The 27354-nt window shown below is 44.9% G+C and overlaps 1 protein-coding gene across 1 annotated transcript in view; it reads left to right on the top strand.

Annotated features, from left to right (window-relative positions):
• The window catches only part of LOC311630982 (xanthine dehydrogenase/oxidase-like), a gene marked incomplete at its 5' end in the record, with an annotated part of 57000 nt that extends 32902 nt beyond the window's left edge, over positions 1–24098 (top strand). The window contains 19 exons of the mRNA XM_084900659.1: positions 228–351; positions 2018–2137; positions 2887–2983; positions 3872–3996; positions 4730–4863; positions 5245–5332; positions 6505–6591; positions 10451–10642; positions 10835–10980; positions 11732–11813; positions 12308–12403; positions 13271–13399; positions 14200–14274; positions 16214–16266; positions 18334–18448; positions 19195–19260; positions 20531–20719; positions 22093–22269; positions 23565–24098. Coding sequence (XP_084756785.1) covers positions 228–351; positions 2018–2137; positions 2887–2983; positions 3872–3996; positions 4730–4863; positions 5245–5332; positions 6505–6591; positions 10451–10642; positions 10835–10980; positions 11732–11813; positions 12308–12403; positions 13271–13399; positions 14200–14274; positions 16214–16266; positions 18334–18448; positions 19195–19260; positions 20531–20719; positions 22093–22269; positions 23565–23615 — 2146 coding nt within the window. The 3' untranslated portion in view covers positions 23616–24098. The remainder of the gene's footprint in view (positions 1–227; positions 352–2017; positions 2138–2886; positions 2984–3871; positions 3997–4729; positions 4864–5244; positions 5333–6504; positions 6592–10450; positions 10643–10834; positions 10981–11731; positions 11814–12307; positions 12404–13270; positions 13400–14199; positions 14275–16213; positions 16267–18333; positions 18449–19194; positions 19261–20530; positions 20720–22092; positions 22270–23564) is intronic.
• Positions 24099–27354: the final 3256 nt, after the last annotated feature.

Genomic DNA, 27354 nt, shown 5'->3' on the forward strand with positions numbered 1-27354 from the left:
GCTCAGGTCCATTAGATGAGTACAGCAAGGGCCCTAACATGCTCATCTGGATGGATATTAGCTGTGAGGTGGGTTTTAGTCAGCATTTAGATTGCTATGATTGGGTTCCCTTGTACTTGGACATTGGAACAGGGCATAGTAATAAGTCCATCAAAATGAGGACAGTTGTATGGCAGGTCTCCCACTTTGGTTTTCCTGCTGGCCCCTCATGCTGCTCACTCTTGCAGGTCCATAGATATTTCAGAAGCTCAGAAGGTGCCGGGGTTTGTTTGTTTTGTCTCTGCTGATGATATTCCTGGGAGTAACATAACTGGAATGGGTAATGACGAAACAGTCTTTGCGAAGGATGAGGTATGGCTTGCATTTTTAAAATATGAAGTTAGTGAAATGAGTATTTAAGTTTTAATTTGTGCACATTCCTCCAAAACCCTCATATTGAAAAGACTAGACATTTGCACATGTTGGCATCATCCCATTGGCCAATATTCAGGACAATCAGTAAAGGGAGAGAATATGTTAGGTAGCACTTTTTATTTCCACTAAATGTTTATTTGCTTATTTAATTGATGGCTGCTGTTTGTACATAGTAGAATGACTCCCTGCCAACGTGGCATTAAAAAAAGGCTGGTGATTGTATTTGGACTAGCAATCAGGTTCTTAAGGTATTCAAGTTCCTTTACTAAAAGAAAATAAAAATACATTAAAGAAACTAACCATATAATAATCATAATACCACCATTATGAGATACTGATAATTCACTTATAAGAAAGTTCATATATTGATTCCAACTATATATGGAGTCCTGTCAGGAAAACAAGTTTTCAAACATTCAAAACAGCTGCTACAAAATCCATATACTTATAGAGTAGTTCTAAGTCATTTTATAATTCCAAATGTTGCAAATTAGAAGTGGATTGGTCTTGCTGAAGGGCACATTCACCTTTTTATTGCTGAAAAAGTGAAGAAACAAAAGAAAAACTGTAGACCCAAGACACAAGGACTCTAGAGGGAGAGCTTTTGAAAAACCAATTGCTTTACAAACTCCAAATACCTCAGGAGCATGGATAGCATTATGGTTAGTGAGAGTCATTCAGGTTCAACAACCATTGCACTAACCAGTTAAGTCAATGACTTAACATGGTTCTCAAGAAATAATGACCAAAGACAGGCATACTAAGGATTTGTTCCTATTGTCAGAAACCTCATTTTCCAAAGAGATGAGTTGGGCAAATTTTTTGTTTGTTGTTTTATTTGGGGGGCATGTTAAAAGAAAATTCTCTCTGAAGGAGATTCATTAATCTTTTATAGGAACTGACCTATTAATTAAAAATAATAATTTTTGTATAAATCTAACAAAAATCTAGTTTCTGAATCATCAAGTCTAAGGTCTAGCATTTGGAAATTACTGCTTCTGGGCATAAGACATGATGGCTGCCTTTGAGGAGCTGTTGGTATAAATCTGGCAAACAGAAGAGGAAGAGAGTTGGTGGTAGAAGGAAAATAAAACTGGGAGTCAGGGCCTAAGATTTAAACATGGGCTGGTAACAAGCCAATTGTGATCTTGCTATCTGGGTCTCCACGTCTTTGTAAGAAGAACAAGGGGGCTGTGGTAGATCTGAGTTGACAGATTCAGGTCATGCTGCCCATATCTCCCATTCTGCTGCTCAAGGCAGACATCATTAATCAATCACCACATTCTATCCTGGGCAGCTTCTCAACAGGCTGTGAGTGCTAAAGCATCAGGATTGGCCCTCGAGATGAAATACATTTGCCATTCTAATACCAGTCACCTCCAAGTTCCATTCTACTCCCACAGATTCTAAACACTTATGAAGGAGCACACAACCCAAATCATAGAAAAAGGACATGAGAAGGCCGCAGGGCATTCCTAACATGTTGCATTAATAGGAAATTGTGGGGACAGAGGACTTGCTTTTTGGCCTTTTGAGCAACTCAAAATAATTGGCTTTTTTAGGAGTTTTGTGGTGTTTTCCAGTAGTCTGGCTCTACTCCTAGGTGACTTGCGTTGGGCACATCATTGGCGCCGTGGTCAGCGACACGCCAGAGCACGCACAGAGAGCAGCTCAAGGAGTGAAAATCACCTATGAAGAACTTCCAGCCATTATCTCCATTGAGGTAATGAGAATGGGCTGCCTGTGAGAGGGCTGAGCTCCCTGTCTCTGGAAGCACACTGTTTAGGATTCTTTAGTAGAGATTGGAGCAGCAGGTGGGATTTGACTAGATGGGTTTTTAAATCTCTTCCGGCCCTGGGATTGAGTGGTCCTGTGAAAACTTCCCATCATCATCCTAGATTCAGTCACCTCCTACCCAATTTCAGCTGCATTTGGGTCCTTGAGGGATTCTTTGCTTTTCCTCAAGATCTAAGGTAGTTTACCTCTGTCGGAGGAAAGGGAGGGATATGACTTTCTGGGCTACTTTATTTTTTTAAAAAAAATTCTTTATTGATTAAGGTATTACATATGTGTCCTTATCCCCCCAGTACCCTCCCATGCTCCCCTCCAACACTCATGTCCTCACTCCCTGTTGTCTGTGACCACTGGTTAGGCTTATATGCATGCATACAAGTCCTTTGGTTGATCTTTTCCCCTTACCCCCACCCTCGCCTACCTTCCCTCTGAGGTTTTATGGTCTGATCGATGTTTCTCTGCCTCTGGATCTGTTTTTGTTCATCAGTTTATGTTGTTCATTATATTCCATAAATAAGTGAGATCATGTGATATTTATCTTTCTCTGACGTGAGCTTACTTTAAATCCGTATGAGAAGATGGCAGAGATGCCCATGTGAGAAGAGAGGGGAACCACACTCAGAAACCACCTTCCTCCCTCTGAAAGTCAAGTTGCTGAAGCTTCTTTTTGATCCTCAGGATGCGATAAAAAACAACTCCTTTTGGGGACAGGAGCTGAAGATCGAGAAAGGAAACATCAAGAAGGGATTTTCGGAAGCAGACAACGTTGTTTCAGGTAGAGCTGCATGTGCAGCAGTGGGGTTGGACCTGTCCTGGCTTGTGAATGAAATTCAAGAGCTGTACCTTGAGTCCTGGGGCAGGGAAGTGATTTCCTATCATTTCCGAACAGAAGAGTTCCTCTGGTGTTTGTAAGGAAATAGTAGACAGTTGGCTGGGAAAGACCTTCAGTCATCTCCAGTCTCCTGACTGTGGACTGGAGACACCTGATCTAGAGAGATCAGTGTGGTGGATTTGGAAGACTGTCTGGGGAAGATAACAGCCTCGGATGCCTGGTCAGCTTCGGGTTTGCCAGGCCTTTAGCCACGTGGACTCCTGGCCTTCCCCTTTTCCCTGCAAAGGCCTTTCTCACCCATCTTCAACTCTCGAGTCCCCTGCCCCCCTCCTTCTCCTCCACCATCCACACTGTGAAATCAGGTGCATAGCTCCAACCCCAGGGCAAAGCTGCTGATCAGACAGGCCCCTTTTGGAATTTTCTATGTTTCTATTGTGCATCGCTAAGTCACTGGTAAGTTACCTCACTAACTTGCCTAATAACCTTCATTCTGGAAGGTATTTTTAGCTTTTCAATTACCTCTTTGATTCTTTTTTTATCTTTTCCAACATTTTACAATAATACTTTGAATCTCTTCGATTTCCACTGGCTGCAGCATGAAGAGAGCTTCATGCCTGATGCATTTCAGTGTCATTCTGGTTTCTTTGTTGAGGTGGGGGTCCAGCTCCCAGATTGCTGAGACTGAGATCCCTTTCCACACCAGTTGGAGAACATAGAGGTTACCTTTGAGCACTTGGTTCTTGCCTTGGGCACTTGGCAAGTACACACTCTTCTTAAGCAAATGTCCCCTCTGCAGCAGCAGGCTCACTGTGGGGTCTTGTGCTTTCCCAGGTGAGTTGCACATTGGTGGCCAAGAGCACTTCTACATGGAGACTCACTGCACCATCGCTGTCCCAAAGGGCGAGGCAGGGGAGATGGAGCTCTTTGTGTCCACACAGAACACCAAGGAGACCCAGGTAGGTGTCCTGTGGGTCATCTCAGGGGCCTGGCGAGGACATCAGGGAGCTCCTGGCATTGTGGAAAATGGGAAGAGGGAGACTTGGGTTAGTTCAGAAAGGAATTAGAGGGTAGTGGTCCTGGACCAGACCCTGTCACCAACAAGCTGGTGTCACTGAGCTTGTTACAAAACCATTCTCTTCTATAAGAGGGTTGGATTGGATGGGTCTTAATAATTGAATAGAGCCTAGTGTTAGCTATTGTGATTCCAGTGCTATATGGCCTTGGTCACATCATATCTCGCCTAAGCTTCCTCGCCTGTAGAATGAAGGGGTTGAGTAAGTGATAGATACAGGAACCACTAAATTATCTGCAGCAGCTTGAATAATCCTCATTTCTCTACTGCCTATTATGTGCAAACAGATGCCAGTGTTTTTGGCAGCTGTTTGTACCCTCATGATCCACCAGTTCCTGGCTCATTGGAATGAGTTTTGCTTTGAAAATAGCTGTGACTAGCTGCTTGCCCCTTCCGTTAAAAGCAAGCATCTGAATTCAGTCTTCAGTGACTCATTAGTGTTGGACCCCAGCACCACTATCCAAGGGTCAGCACTGGGAGGAAGGTGGACTCTGGAATCTGGGAATTTCAGGTTCACAGCAGTAATTAGTCCTGTCCTTACCAGGCAGGCTCTGGGTCAAGACTGAGTTAAGTCCAGATGATGTGTTCAGAGCAAGTGTGTTTTCTTTTGCCCACAGAGCTTTGTTGCAAAGATGTTGGGGGTTCCAGACAACCGGATTCTGGTCCGAGTGAAGAGAATGGGAGGAGGATTTGGAGGGAAGGAGACCCGGAGCACCCTGGTGTCCACGGCAGTGGCCATGGCTGCATACAAGTGAGTCCTCCCCATGGGCTCTGGGAAGAAGAAGGCTGCCTCTGCCATGAAGGCTTCCTGGATTCCCCTCTGTGGGAAGTAGATTCTCCTTACTTTGCTGTTTTTAGAACTTTGGGGCATAGAGGAGAAGATAACATCAAGTGATTCTTTTTGTTCTGGTGCCTGTGTCCTTATCTCTCCACCTGGCTGTGAGGGTTTGAGAGCCCTGACAGCAAGGACACACCTCAACTTGTCAAGTGTCTAGACAGCAAAGCAGGCTGGCCCAACTGTGCTTAGGCCAAGTAGAAAAAGAAGACTTCCCCACTGTTTTCAGCCCCAAAACTCACAGGGCTGGGTTGTTGCAGGGACCCCAGTTTTCTTACCCTCCGGTGTCTCCTTCAGGACTGGCCGCCCTGTACGCTGCATGCTGGATCGCGATGAGGATATGCTGATCACAGGAGGCAGACATCCCTACCTGGCCAGATACAAGGTCCCAGATGCTGGGGGCTGTGGCAGGGCGGGCAGTGCTATCCCCGTAGGATGGACTCTCTCTTTCCTTAGGACTATCTGTGAAAGTGCCAAGGAGAAATAGCTGCAGGAGACATTCCTATTGGCCATCATTAAGGAGTGATGCTGTGGATAATGGCAGGCCTCCCGTATCACAGGGTGGTGGTGGTCACAGCTTTTGAGAATTCAGTCTTTGTCCACTCAGGTTCAGAAACATGACTGGTCAGCAGACCTGGGGAAGTCCTTCCTGCAGGATGGCCTAGTGTTAATGTGCTCACAGCTGGTTGTGGAAACCAGAATGACTATTTAGTATTTCACATAGAAACAAAACTTCCAGGGCCTGGACATGTACAAGTTGTTAGAGGCACCTGTTGTTAGGATGGGCACCTGCTCTGCCTGTAAGACAGGCCTTTTCTGGGCTCCCGTGGGCGACCACTTCTTGTTCTCACCCTGCATCCTTTCCCTTTGCACATCAGTGCCAACTTTCGGGTTCCAGTATAGCTCTAGCTCTGTGAACCTGGGCCTCATCTCTCTCCATGAGCTGGCTTTGAACACATGCACTTTGAACTCTTCTCATTGTTTCATGATTGAACTTCCCCAAAGGGATTATGTTTCTCTTAATTTCTGTGGGCTTAAAGAAAGTCACTTGGTCTTTGGGGGTCCCAGTTTCTTCACTTATCAAATGACCCTTAAGAGTTTGTTTCGATGATTGCGTTAAGTGAGGGGTATCAGAGCATGCTGAAGCTCTTGTAAATGCAGGTTTTATTGTTAGCTGGCCAAAAGCTCTGAGGAGAGACTCCAGTCACTTTCCCAGCCCTCCCTGCCTGCCCTGCCATTACCCACACTGTATTTTCTATCCTCCAGGTAGCAAAAGTGGGAGGGAAGAGGGAGAGATAGACAGGGGTAGAACCAGAAGCCAGGAGCAGGTAGAAAGGAGAGAAGGTGGGAAGAAGGTGTTTCAGGGGTGAGCCCTGGGTCCATCCCTGGGAAGATATTAGTTTCTTTCTTCTGGTTTTGATGATGTCTTATGTTCCCCCTCTTTCATGGTGTGGTGTCTTGCTCTTTCTGTTTCCTCCAGGAAGCATGGGTGGGAGGGGGGAGGTAGAGATAGAAGGAGCAAGGGGACTGTTGGGAAACCACTCTCTTTCTCATCAGGTTGGCTTCATGAAGACAGGGAAGATTGTGGCCCTGGAGGTGGAGTACTACAGCAATGCCGGGAACTCCCTGGATCTCTCTCAGAGTGTAAGTAGCACATCTTCCTGCACTAGGAGGTTAAGGGCATACCCCCACTCCCCACACACACCAGCCTATTCATACAGCCAGGCACACACCTCCTCCATTTTTTAAAATCTTCCCAACTGGTCCTTGCCTTCAGAATCTCCATCCTTGGTTAATTTCTAAAGCACAGAGATGATCATCTTTCTTCTCTGACTGGAAACTAATCCTTCTTGTGCAAGATATTCTAACAAGCAAGCAAAGTTAGTTACAAAACTTCATATATAATATGGTGGCATTGTCTGTGTGTGCAAGTATGTCTAGTGATATGCATGGAAAAGTCTGAAGGAAGGCACACAAGACAGTGATTGGATGGGTTAGGGGAGGGGGTAGGTGGCGTACTGTCATTTTCTACACTGCATATTTCTGTGATATTTGAATTTTAAGAGTCTCATGCTCTACCGACTGAGCTAGCTGGGCACTCACGATATTTGAATTTTAAATAAGGAGTTGTTACTTTTTAAAAAACTATTTGTTGAAAAATAGCTTACATACCACAGAGTTCACCCATTTGAATATTATAATTTCATGGTTTTAAAGTCATGCACCATTATCACCATCCAGGTGTTAAATATTTCTATCACCTCCAAATGACCTCTTCTGCTCATCTGAGGTTATTCTTGTTTCAATGCTCAGGTCCAGATGTCCACTAATCCACTTTCAGTCTTTGTAGGTTTTCCTTTTCAAATAACTGGAATAATGCACCATGTAGTCCTTTGTATCTGGCTTTTCTCTCAGAATAAATGTTTTTTAATTCATCCATGTTACAGCATGCATCATCCCTCCATTCATTTTTATTAGTGAACAATATTTCTTGATATAGACTATATTTGGTTAACTGTTCAATACTTGATGGACATTTGGGTTATTTCCAGTTTAAAAAATATATATATTTTATTGATTTTTTACAGAGAGGAAGGAAGAGGGTAGAGAGTTAGAAACATCAATGAGAGAGAAACATCGATCATCTGCCTCCTGCACACCCCCTACTGGGGATGTGCCCGCAACTAAGATACATGCCCTTGACCTGAATCAAACTCAAGACCTTTCAGTCCTTAGGCTGACGCTCTATCCACTGAGCCAAAGTGGTTTTGGCTGTTATTTCCAGTTTTTAGATTTTGTGGCTAATGTTCCTTTGAACATTCTCCTATGAGTCTTGTACAGACATATTTTTGTCAACCTTGAAAATTAAGTTATCTTGGTGGTACTCCTTTAAAAAAAATTTTAATTTAAAAAACCTTAATTTTATAACCATACCAGTTACATGTGCATAGATTCTTGTTGTAGAGAAAAAGTCAGCCCTAGCTGGTTTGGTTCAATGGATAGAGCATTGGCCTGCAGACTGAAGGGTCCTAGGTTTGATTCAGGTCAAGGGCACATGTCTGGGTTGCGGGCTCGATCACCATTAGAGGGTTTGCAATAGGAAGTCAATCAATGATTCTCAGCATAGATGTTTCTCTCTGAAATCAATAAAAATATATTTTTAAAAAGATAAAAAGTCAAACATTTTAGGAAAAGCAGAAGTTTCTCATTTTCCACATCCCCACCCCCTCCTTGCTAGGGGCTCTCTAATCCACTCAATTAGGAAACTTCACACTTCAGCTCTGCTGTAAAAATTGTTCAAAAAGGAAACATTTTTAGTGTTCTTACAATTCATAGCACTAGCTTCCTGGTGTTGTAGAAAAATCAGGTTGAAAAAGATGTAGTACACCATAACCGGATTGGCTCAGTGGATAGAGCGTCGGCCTGCAGACTGAAAGGTCCCAGGTTCTATTATGGTCAAGGGCATGTACATTGGTTGCGGGCACATCCCCAGTAGGGGGTGTGCAGGAGGCAGCTGGTTAATTTTTCTCTCTCATGGATGTTTCTGACTCTCTATCCCTCTCTCTTCCTCTCTGTAAAAAATCAATAATATATATATATAATTATTATTATATATAAAGATGTAGTACTTGTCCCCAAAGATTTTACAAGCTTTTATATTCAACCCAGCAAATATTTATCACCTGCCTGGGGTGGCAACATGTAAAAGCATATAGCGTTGTTTCTGCTCTCAGGAAATTCCCGGCATGAGAGGGAGACAGGTAATGATGGCCAAGAGGAAATAAAAGTACAAGTTGAAAGCGTGGAAAGGAAAAGCAAAGAGGGAACTGAGACATACAAATATTGTTTAGGATAGCTAGGACTGACATAATTAGACACAAAAAGTAACCTGTAGAAAAGAGAAACTATGCATGAGGAAGTAAGCTAAAACCCAAATGAAACAGCCTGGCCGGTGTGGTTCAGTGGTTGAGCATCTACATATGAACCAGGAGGTCATTGTTTGATTCCCAGTCACTGAGCATGCCTGGATTTCAGGCTTGATCCCCAGTATGGGTGTGCAGGCGGCAGCCAATCAGTAATTCTCTTTCATTACTGATCTCTCTCTCTTCCTTCCTCTCTTAATTCAATAAAAAATATATTAAAAAATCAAACTAATAAAACCCACACCTAAATGAAACAAATAAAAGCTACCATTTATGGCTTCAGAGAGATGAGTTATTACACCTAAAGGGAAGAACAATATGCTATAAAAATGGACCAGTCAGAGAATAAAAATGAACTCTTGTGAATCATAACTTTGGAAGCAGAAGTTTTGAAAGAACATGGAGGAGCTCTGGCCCCTCAAGAGAAAATAATGTGGAAAAGTAGGAGAGAAAATACAACAAAATTTGAAAACCAGTGGAGAAGATCCATATAGTAGAATTTCAAAAGGGAAGAATGGAAAAAAGAGAGAAGGAAACTCTCAAGAATTAATTCAAGCAGTTTCCCCCAACTGATGAGCATACATTTTTAAGTTGACTTAGTAATAAATTTCCAGAGAGCTAAGAAAATGAAAAATAAAGACAAAATTTATAAACTCCAGGGGAAATGTTATCAAACAAGAGAAGTAATCATAACATTAAAATAAAGATAGAAATTTATAATAACTATATGGGAAGGATAGGGTATATATTCAGGGAAAGGGCGTTTGGTGGAAATTAAATCCTCAAAATTCTACAACTGGAAAAGTTAGGCGTAAACACATGCTTAGACATATGGCTGTTAATTAAATAGCTGATAAGAATATCACTGAGAAGAAACATAGGATTACTTTTTTAAAATAACCTGAAGGGAAGATGTCAATAAATAACCTATAAATATGGTTTTGCCAAAGTCCATACATTGAGTCTTTATCTTGAATTGGTTGCGGGCCAGGAGAATTCTCTTACTATATTTATTTATTTTTAAAAAATATATTTTATTGATTCTTTTACAGAGAAGAAGGGAGAGGGATAGAGAGAGAAACATTGATCAGCTGCCTCCTGCACACTCCCTACTGGATATGTGCCCACAACCAAGGTACATGCCTTTGACCATAATCAAACCTGGGATTCTTGAGTATGCACACAGACACTCTATCCACTGAGCCTAACCAGTTCGGGCTCTCTTACTATATTTAAATATATGATACAATCGCATGGTTTGAAATTTAAAAGATGCAGAGGACATATTAGAGAAGTCCCCCAGGCACTTCATCTCTCACCACACACTTCCCTTCCTGAAGGAAACTGTAATCCATCCTTTTCATCCTATTTAAATGGAAGGATACTCCAGTTGTCCTCTTGCAACTTACTTCCTTTTTCCTATCAAGCTTACGTTTTTGAGATTGTATATTTTGAAACATGAACACCCAGATTGCTCATTTTCATTTGTCTATAAAAATGCTGTCCAATAAAACTTTTTGCAATGCAAAAATAAAAAATAAAAAAGCTGTTCTCTCCCATGTTGGCTCTCTCTGCTTCAGGTAATGGAACGAACTCTTTTCCATATGGACAATGCCTACAAAATCCCCAACATCAGGGGCACTGGGCGGATGTGCAAGACCAACCTGCCCTCCAACACAGCCTTCCGGGGTTTCGGGGGGCCGCAGGGGTTACTCGTTGCCGAGCACTGGATGAGTGAAGTCGCAGTGACCTGCGGGCTGCCTGCTGAGGAAGTAAGCTGGGAATTTGGTGGCACAGGTCAGAGTGGGCTAGCCTACTTTTCGGGGGACAGGGACTTTGTGTTTTGGGTATTTCTCTTGGGGGCAGAGGATAGACAGGGGCTGAAGAGAGGGGCCAGAAGCTTACCTGAAGAATTTTCCCTCATCTCGTGCCAACAAGGCCTCAGTGTCTCTCTCCTTGGGAAGGTGCGGAAGAAGAACATGTACAAAGAAGGGGACCTGACACACTTCAACCAGAAGCTTGAGGGTTTCACCTTGCCCAGGTGCTGGGATGAATGTCTAGCAAGATCTCAGTATCATGCTCGGAGGAGTGAGGTGGACAAGTTCAACAAGTAAGTGCTGGGAGGGGAGGAGTTTTATATTCTGCAGCCTTTTTGCTGAACTCAGAATACAAAGCTAATAATTTAATGAATAACTTTTGAGGTTACTGTATTTGCCAAATCACTCATAGCCACCCCTTTAAGATTGTGAAATGATCTTAGCTTGGCCTGCATTCAATGTCATAACCTCTTAGAGTGGTGTCTTTACATGTTTGTCTGCCTCCTGGTCATACCACATTCTCTAGACACCAGCCCAGGACTGAGAATGCCACAGTTATGCACCTGCCTCTAACACTGATCTATAAATGTCACTTTGGCAGTCACTCCACCTCCTTGGGCCTCAGCTTCATCATATACAAAGTGGGGGTAATTAGGCTGGCTCTGTCTTCTTTGCTAAATTATTGGGAAAACCAAATATAAAGCACAGAGGAGGTGCTATTATTATCATCCATGAGCCACAGTCCCTCCCTTGGATGATCACAGTCCCAGGACAGTCTCACCCAATCTGAATTGCCATTGGGGAAGAAGAGTGATGATGCTTCAAGTCATATGCTCAGGGGTGGGCTGGCTCCGGCTGCACTGAAGGACTCAGAACCCAAATCCCTGCCTTTCTCATGCTGTCTATACGATGCAGATAGCACAGTGACTATCTGGGCAGCTTTGAGGATGCCTGATGTCAATTTTAAGTTATTGCCAGAAAACTTGTTTCACTAGATGAAAATACAATAGAGAAGATTCTATGAGAATGTTCCTTTTTCTCCAGGGAACATTGTTGGAAAAAGAGAGGACTGTGCATAATTCCTACCAAGTTTGGAATATCCTTCACTCTTTCTTTTCTGAATCAGGTAATTGCTTTATATAATTCTGTCTATCTCCAGGAGACTGGGGGCCCATTCCCCCCTCTTTGAAAGGGAAAGCCAACTGCCCCTCATAACAGAGCAAACTAGAGGAGCCCTTTGCTGTGTAAATGAATTTGCATATCCTTTATTTGTCCAGAATGCCACAAGACAGCCTGAGACTCAGAGACTTTGAGTCAAATTCTAGTACTTACCCTTCCTGATTGCAGGACCATGGACAGTTACTCAGTTTTCTGATCCTCTTTCTTCATTTACAGGGGGAGGAAAAGAGAGAGAGAGATTGAAAAAAAAAAAATTGCAAAGTACTGAAGGATTGCCTAATTAAACTTTGAGGATTATACTGCTTTAATTTTTGTTGGGGGTTTATATCCAAAATGTTGCTGCTGCTTCCCTTTTCCCTGGGCTGCAGTACCTTTTGCCTTAAGTCTTAAGCTAAACTAGAATTAACTACCTTTGTGTCTGGCATTCTTCTCTCCCCTCAGGCAGGGGCCCTGATTCTTGTGTACACAGATGGCTCCGTGCTGCTGACCCATGGGGGCACTGAGATGGGCCAGGGCCTCCACACCAAGATGGTCCAGGTGAGCGGCCTGTGGTGTCTGTGTAGGGGAGCTGCTGGGAGATACTGAGGGATGAGATATTCTGGGAGCAGAATCAGGCCTAGGCACTGGCCCTGGCTCTGCTGCCCATTTAAATGTGACCTTGAGCAAGGGTTTCCTCATTTGTGCCAAGGGGTTGGCCATGTGCTATCTGAGGTCACTTACGTCACCAACACTCTAGGGCTCTGTGACTATGTGTTAAGTGGGTGTTGTGTGTACAAAGGTAGCTAGTTCTGCACATGCGAGATGCCTCAGAGTAGAGTTGGATGGTGAAGCTGGATGAGAGTGGGCACATCTGCTTGGCTCCTGGGGACTGGCCAAATAGGATATTTTTTAAAAAATTAGGGTTAGTTTTTAATGGCACTTGATAAAAATTTTATTTTTCAATTGCACTTTACATTCAATGTTATTTTGTAATAGTTTCAGGTGTCAAGCATAGACATTAGACAATCTTATACTTTACAAACTGTTCCCTCCGATTTTTTCAATATCCACCTGGCACCATACATAGTTATGACAATGTTATTGACCATATCCCTTATGCTGTAATTTACATCCCCAGCACTCTATTGTAACTACCAACTTGTTAAAAGGCACTTTAATCACCATGAGGTTGAAAATTTTTTCACCATCCAAGCCATTCCATAAAGTGCTGCTTCAAGTTCAGGCAGACATGGGAACATTCCAGCCTCAGCAGAATTATAGTTTGCAGAATTGGTTCCTTGCCTGTACCTGTGAACCCGAATCCTGTCTTGGGGGAAAGGCAGCCAAGCCCCATGCTCTCCCCTTCCCTAAGGGAACATTCTCAAAGAATCTTCTCTGTCCCATTGACATTGTCTTTCTTCACAGGTGGCCAGCAAAGCTCTGAAAATCCCCATCTCTAAGATTTACATCAGCGAGACAAGCACTAACACAGTACCCAACACCTCTGCCACGGCCGCCTCTGTCAGCACTGACATCAATGGACAGGCCGTCTATGTAAGGAGCCTCAGGAACCACTGGAACTGAGGGCCAGACCAGGGCTTTGGACCCAGAGAGTCCCTGGGGTGGGAGCTGGAGTGGTCCTTGCAGGCTCTTGGCTGTGACCATGCCTTGCGCTCTTTTACTGAGGTGAAGCCTGCTTCTCCAAATGCTAAGCTGAAAGAGAGAACCACCACCACTTCCGTCAGAGACAGGAAGGATGAGGGGAGGAAGGGGAGGAGAGTTGAGGAAACACAGGGGATTCTGGGAAGACATATTATTGGTGTGAGAACTGGCCAACTGACAATGGGCTGAAATTGAAATGGAGTTGGCCAGGTCAGACTTACCTGCGTCTTCTCCCAGGTGGAGGATATCATTAAACAAATGTGAGAAAGTACCTCTTTAGAGATCCCTCAAGCATTTTACCTGTTGTCAGTGTGAGAACTCTCCAAGCATAGGCCAGTGGTGGTTCCTTGGGGAGGGTCTACTGGTTTCTACCCTAGCCTCGGTTGTCTTAGACTAGTGGTCGCCAATCTTTTGGACCTCACAGACCACCAGTGGTCTATGGACACTGTTGGCGACTGCTGCTCCAAAGGTTTCCTTAAACCAGCAGTTGCCAACCTTTTTGACCTCACTGACAACCAGTGGCCCATGGATCATGGTTGGCGAATGGTATCTTAGAGGGTGACAAGGCTGTTTGAGTGGTGCCCTGGGCACAGCATCCCTGGGAGGTGGCTCTGTGGAGGCTCTCAGGCTTTCCCTGTGTCAGGGCATGCAGAGGGCTGACGGGTCTGATGTGTGGTGCATGTGTTCTTTAGGAAGCTTGTCAGAAGATCCTGAAGAGGCTGGAGCCCTTCAAGAGAAAGAATCCCAGTGGCTCCTGGGAAGACTGGGTAAGTCTGAGCTTCTCTAAGTTGCTTTTGCAAATGAGAGTGAAAATAAGAGCATGAATAGTCACACAGCAGGGAGAAGTTGAGGGATTCTGCATGCTTTCACAGGAAATGTAGATGCTCACCCTTGCTGGGTTCCATTGCTCATTGGTGTCCATTGAGGGAAGTCACTGAGGAAAATGTTTGATCCAAGATTGTGACACTTCTGTGGGAATTGGGGGTTTGTCTACCCTGAGCCTGAGAAGACAGGCTCAGTGAACATAACTCACTGAGAATTCTTCCCTCGGCCTGATCCCACACCTCATTTGTCCACAGGCTTGATCAGCTGGGTTTTCTTCAAACTCCTTCTCTCAGAGGTCTGCCTCTACCAGCCTCTCCTCTTATCCAGCTTTGGAGTCCAGGTCCACTGAGATTCCATCTGTGAAGGAGCCAGAGGAAAACATTGTACAAGGGTTATATCATTCCTGTGGTTTAGGGAGTCACACAACAAGCACTCCTAATAAGAATGAACCCGGTTCTCTGATTTCTGGTTGGGAGGACTATATTTGAGAACCTCTGGGAGGGAAGCTGCAGGAAGGCTCTCAGGTGGGAGACTTCAGCTTCTCCAAGAGGCAGAACTATTAATATGGACCTGTTTCACACCCCCAGGGTCAGAATGGGAGAACTGGTCACAGCAGTAACATAATGTGTGACTGCACACGAACCAGCTCAGATAGTACAATATGTTCAAAAAATGAACACTTTCTGACATCCCCAGTAGGGGGCGTGCAGGAGGCAGCTGATGGGTGTTTTTCATCTTACTCAGCCTCCTGTAACCTCTCCTTCCCTTCTCACACTCATAACACCACACACATAAATACCTCACGGAGGAAGGTTGATTTGGGTAGTTTAGGTTTTAGTGTAGATTTGGAAGGTGATGTTAATGTTTTCAACAACAGCCTTTACAATCTGTTGACCTGAGCTTTGTCCTCAACCATTAGCTGTATAGTCCAGTGTTCTTTATAAGCAGATGAGCTCAAAAAAGGCCATGATCAAAAAGACATGATCAGGAATGATAGGCACCAAATGTGTTCAGTGTCTGTACTGTATTGAAAATAAGCCATTACTACCACTACCACTATATATGCATATATTTGATTCCATATACTTATGGTAAGGATCCTAAAGATCCTTTCTAAGCCTCTGTTTTCTCATCTATAAAATGAAGATAATAACAATAATAATAATAATACTGATTTTATAGGGTTGTACTGAATATTAAGTCAGCTGATGTGTGTAAATTATTCAATAGCATCTGGTACATAGTAAAGAGCTTTATTATTTATAATAATCATGATGCAAACTATATCAACAATGAATTAAATCTTAGTGCTGTGCCAGTGCTAGGGATACCCTAGAAAATGTATGTAGTTAAGGAGATAGGGTGGATGCTTAGATAGATGGATAGCTTTATTAATAAGAATGTAGGTATCAAATAAACATTGTAGAGAGTTGCTGTTGTAAAGACCGAGGCAAAGTAATTGGAGGAATGGCAATGGCATGTCTGCTACTCCAGAGAAGACTAGAGTCCTTAACATCAGGTATTTGCTCTGTAGGCAATGAGGAATCATCGAAAGCTCTGGAGTAGAAGAGTGACATGGGCAGTGCAGTATGCTAAGATGATCACTCACCTGAGCTGGGTTATACAGCAGTTGGGGAAGCAACTTGAGGTGGGAAGACCAGTTGGGAGACCATTGTAGTGCTCCAGGCTTTGAGGTCAAGGATCTGATGCAGGGGGTGGCAATGAGGGTGTGCGGTGAGGTGAGGTGTGGAAGTGAGAGTCACTAGTCAAGGGTTGATCAACTTCCAGATAAGGAAGAATGAGCATACAAAAGCTTAGTGCTGGGTTACGGTTACTGGAAACCATGCTTTCCCCTTCCTGATGGCCATTTCTTCCCTTCAGGTCACGGCTGCCTACCAGGATGCAGTGAGCTTGTCTGCTACTGGGTTTTACAAGTATGTATGGTGGTGATCTCACCCATCTCACAGTCTGCTGTCATTCTGGCCTCTCAGGTCCTTCCTAATCTGGAATTCTATCATCCTATGGTCAGGAGAGAACAGTTCTACCAAAACTCTGATCTCTTCACTGTACTTTCACTCATTTCAATGTAAAGGTGCTCTAAAATACGTGGGATTACCAAGCTATGTGCCCAGGAGGCAAAAGCATGAGCTGCCATATCAGAGACTCTGATTCAAGTTCTGGTCTTAGTGGACTATTGCCCTTGGATAAATCAGTGATACCCTCTGAACCTGTAACCTCCTTTATGATGGGACAGTTACCAACCACTCCTCTGTCAGCACTTCCCTGTGACAGCCAAGGGCATCCAATGTTCTGAGTTACCTACACATGCTACTTTGTACTATGCATTGGGTTTCTTTTCTTTCTTTTCTTTTCTTTTTTCTTTTCTTTTCTTTTCTTTTCTTTTCTTTTCTTTTCTTTTCTTTTCTTTTCTTTTCTTTCCTTTCCTTTCCTTTTCTTTTCTAAAGAATGAGAGGAAGCCTGGCTGGTGTGGTTCAGTGATTGAGCATCAACCCATGAACCAAGAAGTCACCAGATTGATTCCTGTTCAGGATACATGCCCAGGTTGTGGGCTAAATACACAATAGGGGGCATGCAGGAGGCAGCAAATTGATGTTTCTCATCAATGTTTCCATCTCTCTCTATTTCTCTCCTTCTCTCTATAAAAATAGATAAAACATAAAAAAGAGAATGAGAGGAAGATTTAGAGCACGCGGTCTTATTACAAGATGTGGAATTCAACAGAACTTAAAGTGAGATTTAGAAAAGAGCACGTATCTTCTGTGACTTCAAAATTCAGTAGCTGCATGAAGAGTTAGAGACCCAGCCCATCTGATTTGGAAGCTGTAAAAAGACAGGATCATATCAACTTGTCATCCACAAGGTTTTAGCTTTCTCTGGGAAGTTTAACCAGGACCTTTTATTTCATAGATAAATGGATATGGAAAACAGTTCAATGTTTAGATCCAAAGTTCTTTTTTGTAAATATATATTTTTATTTTGTAGGCAAAGTAATGTTTTGACAGTGCTCCCTGGGTTATATAATATTTGGCATACACAAACATAAGCTAGTGCAGGTTTTCTCACAAATTCACATTCCATTTTTGGAGTTGACAAATGGGTTCTATACAGAAACACCTAGATAAAGGTGGGGAAGCCAGAGGTCATTTCTCCTGAGAGAAGCCTTCTTCCTCAGCCCCACATTGGTGTTCTTCTCATGCAGATTCTGATCACATTAGCTCACATGATTTCTGTGTAATGTATAGAATACCATAGGTAATACTATGAACTCTGGTGTGAGAACACACACATACACACACACACACACACACACACACACACACACACACACACGTGTATATGGGACTCATGCAAAATTAGAATTATATAAGATAGGGTTGAAGAAGAAAAAAATGTAAGAAGCCATCTGCTTCTTATTAATAACACTTTCCTCAAATCATTTGCTGAAATTTAGAAGGGACCAATAGATGAAGAGTAATGCAGGCAAGAGGCTGCTTAAAAAGGCACCCAGGCTGGCCTGAGTTACTGATCTTGTTAACTTCCACCTTGAGGAAGAAGGGCAGGTGAGCCTGTGGGAACAGCCCAGGAGTCAGTCAGTGCAGGAGCCTTCGGTTCTGAGATCTTGAATTCTAGCTCATCAGTCCTCTGGAGTATGACTTTCCCATCCTTCCTGAGCTGGGAGAACTCTGTCAGTTTCTACCAGGTATGGGCCAGCATGCTGACTCTAATCACCGCTCAGCTGTACGGAGTGATTCACCCGAGGGCCATTGGCAATACAGACTTGTGCTCTGGAATTCCTGGGTTTCATTCACAGCTTAAAATGTCCAAAGCACATGGGCTACTGTGAATAACAGATGAATGAAACAAATAAAGCCTTTGGCTCTTAAGATTTAGTGGGACAAGCCATTTGTGTGTGTATGGGGAGTAGGGGGTGGGTATATTCATTTTAATACACATTCAGTATTTTCTCTTTTCTCCCCCAGAATACCCAATCTTGGCTACAGCTTTGAGACCAACTCAGGGACCCCCTTCAATTACTTCAGCTATGGGGTGGCTTGCTCAGAAGTGGAAATTGACTGCTTAACAGGGGACCATAAGGTAAGATGTTTGCAAAAACTTCAGTACTAAGGGGTGGAAAAGAAGAGAAACAATTCAATTATAATACCAAAGACAAACTCTGTGGTTGGGAAAATAACACCTTATATCATGGCTTGGGAAACCCCCTTTAAAGGACCAGAGAGTAAAAACTTTAGGCTTTCGGGGCCACAGAGACACTGCCTGAACCCTATCTCTGCAGCACAGCAACAGCCAAGACCTATGGAAACAAACGAGAGAGGCTGTGGGCCTCTAATGCATTACTGATGCACACTGGGTGGGTTTCACGCAGTGTTCACGTCACCACATATTCTTATTTTTGTCTGCTAGTTAATGATATGAAAACATTACTAGCTCACAGGCTGTACAAAGCCAGGGGGCCAGCTGGCCTCAGCCCATGGAATGTACTGTGTTGATTCCTTCCTCACATGAACTACCCACACTTAGGTTCAAAGTCCCAGGAACCTGCAAACCTGTCCCTCCCACTCCCACGTGGGGGTATGTGCAGTTATTTTAGATTACTGAGACCCTAGTCACTCCCACCCGTTCCCCAGCTGCTCCTCAGAATTCAGACTTTAGCGGTGATGGTTGCAGTGGAGACTGGGGACTGCCTGAGTGTGCTCAGAGAACGCTGCTGGTGGAAGTATCATCTGGGTTGGCACTTCATAGTCTAAGAGTCATCGAGACCCACCTGTCATCCCACACATTCCCTTCTTCTCAAGCTGCTTTTACTTCCCTGTCCACCATAGAACCTTCGCACAGACATCGTCATGGATGTTGGCTGCAGTCTGAACCCTGCCATCGACATAGGGCAGGTAAGACTCACAGGGAACCTGCGTGTTGATGGACTGGGCTACTGATATGCCCCATCTCCTTCCCAGGGCCACCAGCCACAGCATCTTGTCCAGTATTGTTGTTACGTGGGTCTGAACATGTTACCATGAGTATCTTCCACAGAGTGATGCTTAGATGGATGAGAGCCCACCCACATTTAGAGGCAGAAGGCAAATTAGTGGATGGATCTAGAAAAGGCTCTCACGCCTCAAAGAGCAAGATAAATGGGGAAAACACTGGGTATGCACACACATGCACACACAGCCACACACACATGCACAGATGGAGCTGGTGTTTGGGATCGATGTGCAGGCAGTGAGGTCTGAGGTTAGCGAGCTTTCTCCTCCTCCTTTTTCTCCTACCCAAGACAGCAATGTGTAGAAGCCTGGGTTTGAAAAAGAGGGGTAAAGGAATGATCAAAGGAAAGCACTTTTGGAAAATATAAGAGCATTGGACAGAGCAGCTGGAACAGGAGGAGACTGAGGGAGGAATCAGGATCAGAAGTACTGAGCACCTGGTAGAAAATGTGAATGAATATCTCTATAGTATGGACAATTACTTAGTATACAGAAACCTCATCACTAGTCAGTCATTTCATTCATTCATTGAACAACCATGGGGGGGGGGGCGCCCCTGCTCTGCTCAGGCACCTTAGTCACAAAGATGGTTAGCACCTGGTCTCCCCTAAACACTTTTGTTTGGCTACATGGCACCACCTACCTGTCTGTGAGAGTGAGGCTTTGTGGACCAGTAGAACGAGGCAGGTGCCCCCAAACAGACCTGTAAGTTAGAGCAGAGGCACTCCTTTTCTCAGAGGGCTGGCGGGGCTGGGAGTTCAAAAAGCCTGCACTCTACTATCAAAAATCTCCTCCTCTCTCCCGGGGATGCTCAGAAGTGCAGGTCCCACTTAGCATAGAGAGGAGCGTGGGCCCCGAGGGACACTCAGCACCCATTAGCCAGTGAGAAGGAGGGGCATCTGTACTGCCCTGTGGCAGGTTTTCATGTGAGATTGTGCTACCACTGCATGGGCCTCCAGAATCACCACCGAGTTCCAAATCTGAGCTTCAGTGCCCATGCCTGGCGGAAGCCCAGAGAGGTGTTCCCGGGTGGTTGGGGGCCAGGTAAGCAGTGCAGGGCTGTTCCCAGCATCATTCCAGGCTCCACTCCAGGTGGCCTGGTCCCCGCTGTGGAAGCAGGACCTGTGCCTGGAGAGCGGGGAGGCGGTGTCCACGGTGTCCATCTGCCCTGCAGGTGGAAGGCGCATTTGTTCAGGGTATGGGATTCTTCACAATGGAGGAGCTGCACTACTCCCCTGATGGGACCCTGCTCACCCGCGGCCCCAGCACCTACAAGATCCCGGCGTCTGGCAACATCCCCACGGAGTTCAGGGTGTCCCTGCTCCGTGACTCTCCCAACAAGAAGGCCATCTATGCATCCAAGGTACTGGTGCCCCTGGCTGGGCGGCCCTCCTGTCTGCACTGTAGGAGGCCCCAGAGGGTGACAGACTGCCCCCCTTCTCCCCCTCCCCCAACCATGTGGGTGTGCAGGGGGCTCATCTAAGAAGAGGGCTTGATATTGGCTTTGGTGATGGTGCTGGAGGGGCCGGCAGTTCTGCCTGAAAACCCAGGAACTGGATTGAACATGACAGCTCCTCTGTGTGGGAGTAGCCTGCTGCTTTGGGTACAATGAGGATGTCCTTAACCCAATCCTAAAGACCAAACCCTGACCTACATTCTCATCTCAGGTATCCATCCTTGAGGTTTGGTCCTAGACACGATCTCACAGATACAGTACCTCTGTCTCCTATGAGAAACAGCACTTTCACTGAAGATGGGGCAGTCCCTCTGTGCACCCCATCACCTCCTTCAGGGGCTGCCCCATGACTTGAAGACTTGACTAGAATGCCTGAAGGATGATAACCCTCCTCCCCAATATGTATGGAAAAAATGGTTGAAAATTAATCAAGCTGATTGATCTAGTCCTAGGTCTAAGGAAGACAGTTGATCATTTGAAAGCAATGAAACCCACCCATTTGCTCATCTCATGGGTATTGTTACCATGGGAACATCTGGGACACTTTGCAGTCCCTGCCACTGGCTCATGATAAAAATGCAGTTTCTGGCTCAGCTGGTGTGGCTCAGTGGCTGAGCATTGACCTATGAACCAGGAGGTCAGAGTTCAATTCCTGGTCAGGGCACATGCCCAGGTTATGGGCTTGATCCCCAGTGTGGGGTGTGCAGGAGGCAGATGATCAATGAGCCTCATCATTCATATATCTATTTCTCTCTCCCTCTCTGTTGCTCTCTGAAATAAATTACAGAGGTAGAAAAATCAGAATTGAAGGAGTGGGAGGGGAGAGAGGACTTAGCCAGGCTGCCTCCAGATGGACATGGAGTACAAGCAGCACTTGGCTGGTCTGGTGGTCTTTTTCAGGGGAGGAACAGGAAAGGGTTGGACCCAGGGCTGAACAGGAAGGGATGGGCTCCAGGGCACTTTGGCACATGCTAATTGGTTGTTCAATGTCTTGAGGATGTCTCTGTGACAGATGCCAGTAATGTCATAACTTTGCCCACCAGTTTGGGAGAGAGGGAGAATCTCACAATATTCGCATGGTGTCATCAAGGAATCACACAATAAGAATTCAGAGAAATATGCCCACAAGGTCCAGTCATTTAGTAGAGTGAGTGTTCTGGGCCCCTGATTGATTGAGGCCTGTCAGTGCTAGTGACTGGTGTTCCAGCATCACTGGCCCTCCTGCTGTGGAGGCTGGGGCTTCTCAGCCTGAGTTCCTGTCCCCCACACTGTCCCCCTAGGCTGTCGGAGAGCCGCCTCTCTTCCTGGCTGCCTCCATCTTCTTTGCCATCAAGGATGCCATCCGTGCAGCCCGAGCTCAGCATGGAGGCAGTAATACGAAGGAGCTCTTCCAGCTAGACAGCCCTGCCACCCCGGAGAAGATCCGCAATGCCTGCGTGGACAAGTTCACCACCCTGGTAGGATGACTCTTGAGCAGCCATTCAGACTAGGGGAGGTCAGGGCACAAACCCATGAACTGCAGGGGCATTTTCTGCAGGGGGACAGAGTTATTAGGCTCTCTTTCAACCACACAACCACACACTGGCCAAGGCTACACTCCACTCTCCGGTAGCATGCCCTTGAACTTGCAGGAAAAGAACAATAATTCCCCTTAAAGCTTCAGCTTATAACTGGGCCTCCTTAGAGTAGGGAGGACAGTCTATACACGTATGGATTTCATTATTTTCCATGAAGATGAGGGTGATGGATAAAGCTCCAGAGAACCCTAATTGTTTGTGTTCACCACTAGCATGTGTTTTGAAACACTGTGTGAGGTACAAAGCAGATGGAGAGAAAAAGCAGAACGACTTAAATAATCAGATAACCCACAGAGGCCAGGCTAGAACAGTGTCTTCTCCTGTTAGGCACTCCGGAGCAGCCTGCGCTCTGAAATTGCAACGGCAGCCTCTGTTGAGGTAGCAGAACCAGGTTCTTCCCAACCCCCAAGTTGTATTTCTGGGTTATCTGTTGGGAAATTTGATAGGCCCTTGGGGTTTAGAGGTGAAGAAGGTAGTTTTGGACCCAAAGTGTTCCAGGGATGAGGAGGGAAAGGAGAGCCCCTCGGGCAGGCACATCTGCCATCCCAGAGGCTGATGCGGTTGTAGTCTGGTCATCCTTCAGGTTTGCCAATAGCGTTAGCTGTGGGGTGCGAGTTAGGAGGCAGGGAGGATGTCCACACGTGGGCAGCAACCTTCCCACAGCCCAGTACCTTCCACCATGGCCCCAGTGTGACAGGTCCCCAAACCCATTCCCTGAGAGGGCAAGTGCTGGGTGGCTCCCTGTAAACCGCACAGGTTACTAAGTTAGCTCTTTGCAAGCAATCTGATGCACGACTCAGTGACTTAATGAGCCCCTTTGCTGTGTTATAACTCACCAGGAATTTAAAGTCCCTGCAGGGGAATTGACCAAGCAGCTGGTTCTATGCTTTTGAAAAACTGTGTCCTAGAAGGACTACTTCTGAATTTGGTCATCCCTGTACCTCCAGAGCCTCCTAGAGTGCCTGCCACATGAAAAGTGCTCAGTAGGAAGAAGGGAATGACTAGGAAATTAAGGGGTCCTGCCAGGGGGCATCTAAAACAGCTGGGACCGCAGAGTGGTGTTTGGGCTTAGAATGGTGGCTGGCAGTGGTGGGAGGTGGCATGTGCAGAGGGTTGGATGGGGCATGCGCTATGGGAAGACCCTGGCAGTGAGTTCTCTGTTTTTTTCTTTCTAGTGCGTCACTGATGTACCAGGAAACTGTAAACCCTGGTCTCAGAGGGTCTGAAGAGAAAGCCCTCAGGGGACTCTTCTCACATGAAGCATGGAACATGCCCTGAAGAACAGGAATCTATGAAAGCCACAGGATGACAACACTGTTATTCATCAGAATGGTGTTTGGAAGAACACTGAATACATTGGAAGAATCTGATAAAAAATGTGATTTGTAAACATAATGATAAGCAAATTTAGACCTATTAGGCCCAAGGCCCAAGTGGTAATAGGCAATGAAGGGTCTTTTCAGGTCTTTCTTAATCATGTATATGATTAAATAGATTCAGGAAGTGTTTGTGCTATGTCCCAACTCACTAGACAGACGGTATAACCTCACGTGCTGACAGTGTCTGTCCTTCTGGAATCCCACAAGCCTCCAGAAACTTGGACAAATCCACGTGCCTTCCTCAGGCAGCCTTTCCTTTGAACCAATGAACATCATATAACCTCAAATTCATACACAAAAAATCTTAATGGGACAATGGGATGAGATTCAAGCCTCATACGACCTTTGTGTCATCAGAGAGAATAAAGAATGAAAGAAATTCAAGGTTAATTTGGTCTAATTTTGTGAAGTTGCATAAAGTAATACTACTCCATAACAGCCAAACCAAACAAACCCAGTTATTGAGTGCCTACTATGTGATGGGTTTCTTCTCTTCCCTTTTATGTATTTTTAAAAAACTCAGTTTAAAAAATCTTCCCTTGAAGCTAGAGTATTTTTCATCTAGAAATGATACACCAAATCAAGATCAGCCAGAAAAAAAGCAGTCAAGGAGCTGGGGTTGTCATCCCAGCTGTGTCTCTAGAGTCTCTGTGACCTTGGAATGTCACTTCCATTTTCTGTACTTCATTTTACTGCAATGAAAGGATTGGACTGGAATCATCTCTAAGGTCTTCTCCAGCTATAAAAGTCTATAAATTTGTGACCTGAAAACTCCTCTTACATAAGGGTCCTGCAGGTGCCAACGACTTGGCTCCCTTTCTAAGGGTGTAATGAGCTCTGCTAAGACCCTACCTGAGGCTGGTAAAGAGAACAAGAGAAAGGCAGCCATCCCTGTGGTTTCTCTGGCTGGTGATGTCATCACTCCGTGGCTCTAGGTGGACGATGTGACATTGTCTTGTGTCTTCATTGTATAGAATGCCCACCTTCTGCCAGACAGCCTTCAAGATTCTGGCCATGGAAGGATAGTGGAAACCATGCTCCAGTTGAGGCTGGAGCTGGATGTCACTGATAAACTAAACAGTTAGCTGAATGGCATACGGGAAATTCTCAGTAATTGCCATAACCACACCAGTGGGTAGTGTCTGCCATATATTAGCCAGCCTTCATTTCTGGAGAACGCTCTCCCACTGACACACCACACACACACACACACACACACACACACAATTTTCCTACAAAGCTCCCTTCCTCAGAGTATTTAGACAGTGTGATTCCAACTCAAGAACTTTAGAAATTGAACCAGAATTTGTCTGTTTAAATTGATTTTTCAGGATGTTCTAGGGCATACCCCAGGCTGATATGTGTCAGCTGCTATTAGTACAGCCAAAAGGGCTGAACAATGACTGTGAATTCCCTTCGGAGCTCAGGAACAGAGGCGAGGCAGAGGGGCCATGAAAACCAAATGAGCAAGTGTTTTGTGACTCAAGGTGCTGTCTTCCTGAGATACCTGGCCTTGCCCTGCTGTGCTCATCAGAAAATTTCAAGTCTGTCTACCTTGATCACAAGGCTGCAGCCTGCAGTATCGCACAATAACCTGCAGAGGGCAGTGGAGGACAGGATATGAGAATGTAGTGTGCAGGCCCCATAGCATTGCATGTAAGGTTAGTTACTAGGGAACTGACTTTGGCTCTCACAATAGGCCAAATGCCTTCAAAAGTCTCCCCAAGAGCCGGATTTGAAGCTGACTTAGGGATTCAGATGGACCAAAATCTCCTCAAAGGACCTCTCTGAGGATATGGTCAGTCCTGAAAATCTGGGCTCCTGACAATGGGAAAGGCGGGGCTGGTCTTATTTTCTGAGTATGCAGCTTGCCAGGTGCTGAGTTTGGTGCTTTACTTATGGAGTCTCATTTATCCCTCCCAGTGCCCTTAAGAGGTGGGCCTTTTTTCTCTGTAATGACATGAAGGAGATGCCCTACCCTCAGGGACGTTTACCCCTGGAAAACCACCCAGCCCATGGACTGCCATGTGGCCAGGAAGTCTGCATGTATGGGAATTGATAGTTCTGTCAGTGGACTCATGCGGAGCAGGCTCCCAGAGGCTGGTGGAGGCGCCTGAATGCCTCCCTGTGCACCTTGAGGCAGGGCAGTATCCTCACGCTGGTGGGCCAGGCTGCTGCAACTCTGTCCCAATGCAGAGGGTGAGTGGCCTCCTATTTCAGAGCTAAGGTGTCTGGGACACCAGGACAAGAGGACAGAAGCTGTGGAGGTCATAGGAGGGACCCTGGCAAGGGATAAGGACAGAAATAGTCCCAACTGATTGATTTATAAAGGGACATCCCTGAGCCCATAATATATTTAACTTTTTAAAAATATAAATCTTCATTGTTCAGATTATTACAGGTCTTCCTCTTTCCCCTCTCTTCCCCCCTAGCTCCCCTCCACCTGATTCCTAACTCTACCCCATGACCTTACCCTTGCCCTTGTCTTCATCCATAGGTGTAAGATTTTTGTCCAATCTTTGCCCTCACTCCTCAGACTCCCTTCCCCCTGAGAATTGTTAGTCCAATCCCTTTCTTTGTCCCTGATTCTATTTTGTTCACCAGTCCATTTTGTTCTTTAGATTTTTTTATTCACTTGATTTTTAGATTCACTTGTTTGTAGGTATGTATTTTATGTCTTTTTGTTGTTCATAATTTTTACCTTTTCTTCTTCTTCTTCCTCTCCTAAAAGAATACCCTTCAGCATTTCATGTAATCCTGGTTTGGTGTTGTTGAACTCCTTTAACTTTTTCTTGTCTGTAAAGCTCTTTATCTGACCGTCAATTCTGAATGATAGCTTTGCTGGGTAGAGTAATCTTGGTTGTAGGTTCTTGTTGTTCATCATTTTGAATATTTCTTGCCACTCCCTCTGGCCTGCATAGTTTCTGTTGAGAAATCAGCTGACAGTTGTATGGGTACTCCATTGTAGGTAACTAGCTGTTTTTCTCTTGCTGCTTGTAAGATTCTCTCTCTGTCTTTTGCCCTTGGCATTTTAATTATGATGTATCTTGGTGTGTTCCTCTTTGAATTCCTCTTGTTTGGGTTCTGTATGCTTCCTGAAGTTGTAAGTCTATTTATTTTACCAGGTAGGGAAAGTTTTCTATCATTATTTCTTTCAATAGTCCTTCAATATCCTGCTCGCTCTCCCCTGGCATCCCAAAAATCCAAATGTTGGTACGTTTTAAGCAGTCCCAGAGGCTCCTTACACTATCCTCACACTTTTGGATTCTTCTTTCTGCCTCTCTGGTTGGGTGATTGTTTTCTTTCTCATATTCCAGATCTTTGGTTTGACTCTTGGGGTATGTTGATCTACAGTTGGGTTTCTGTATATTCTTTATTTCAGACATCGTATGCTTAATTTCTGACTGGTCCTTTCCCATTTTTTTGGTATTCTCTTTATATTCCTTGAAGGTCTCACCAAGCTTCTTGGAGGTCTCATCAAGTTTCTCAAAGGTTTTTAGAAGATTCTTGAGTAATCTTATAAATGTGATTCTGAACTCTGTGTCGTCCAGTAGTTTACATTCCTCCATCTCTCCCATTCGTGACA

The sequence above is a fragment of the Pipistrellus hanaki genome, assembly GCF_964339955.1.
Source record: "Pipistrellus hanaki genome assembly, chromosome: 12".
NCBI classification, from domain to species: Eukaryota; Metazoa; Chordata; class Mammalia; order Chiroptera; family Vespertilionidae; genus Pipistrellus; species Pipistrellus hanaki.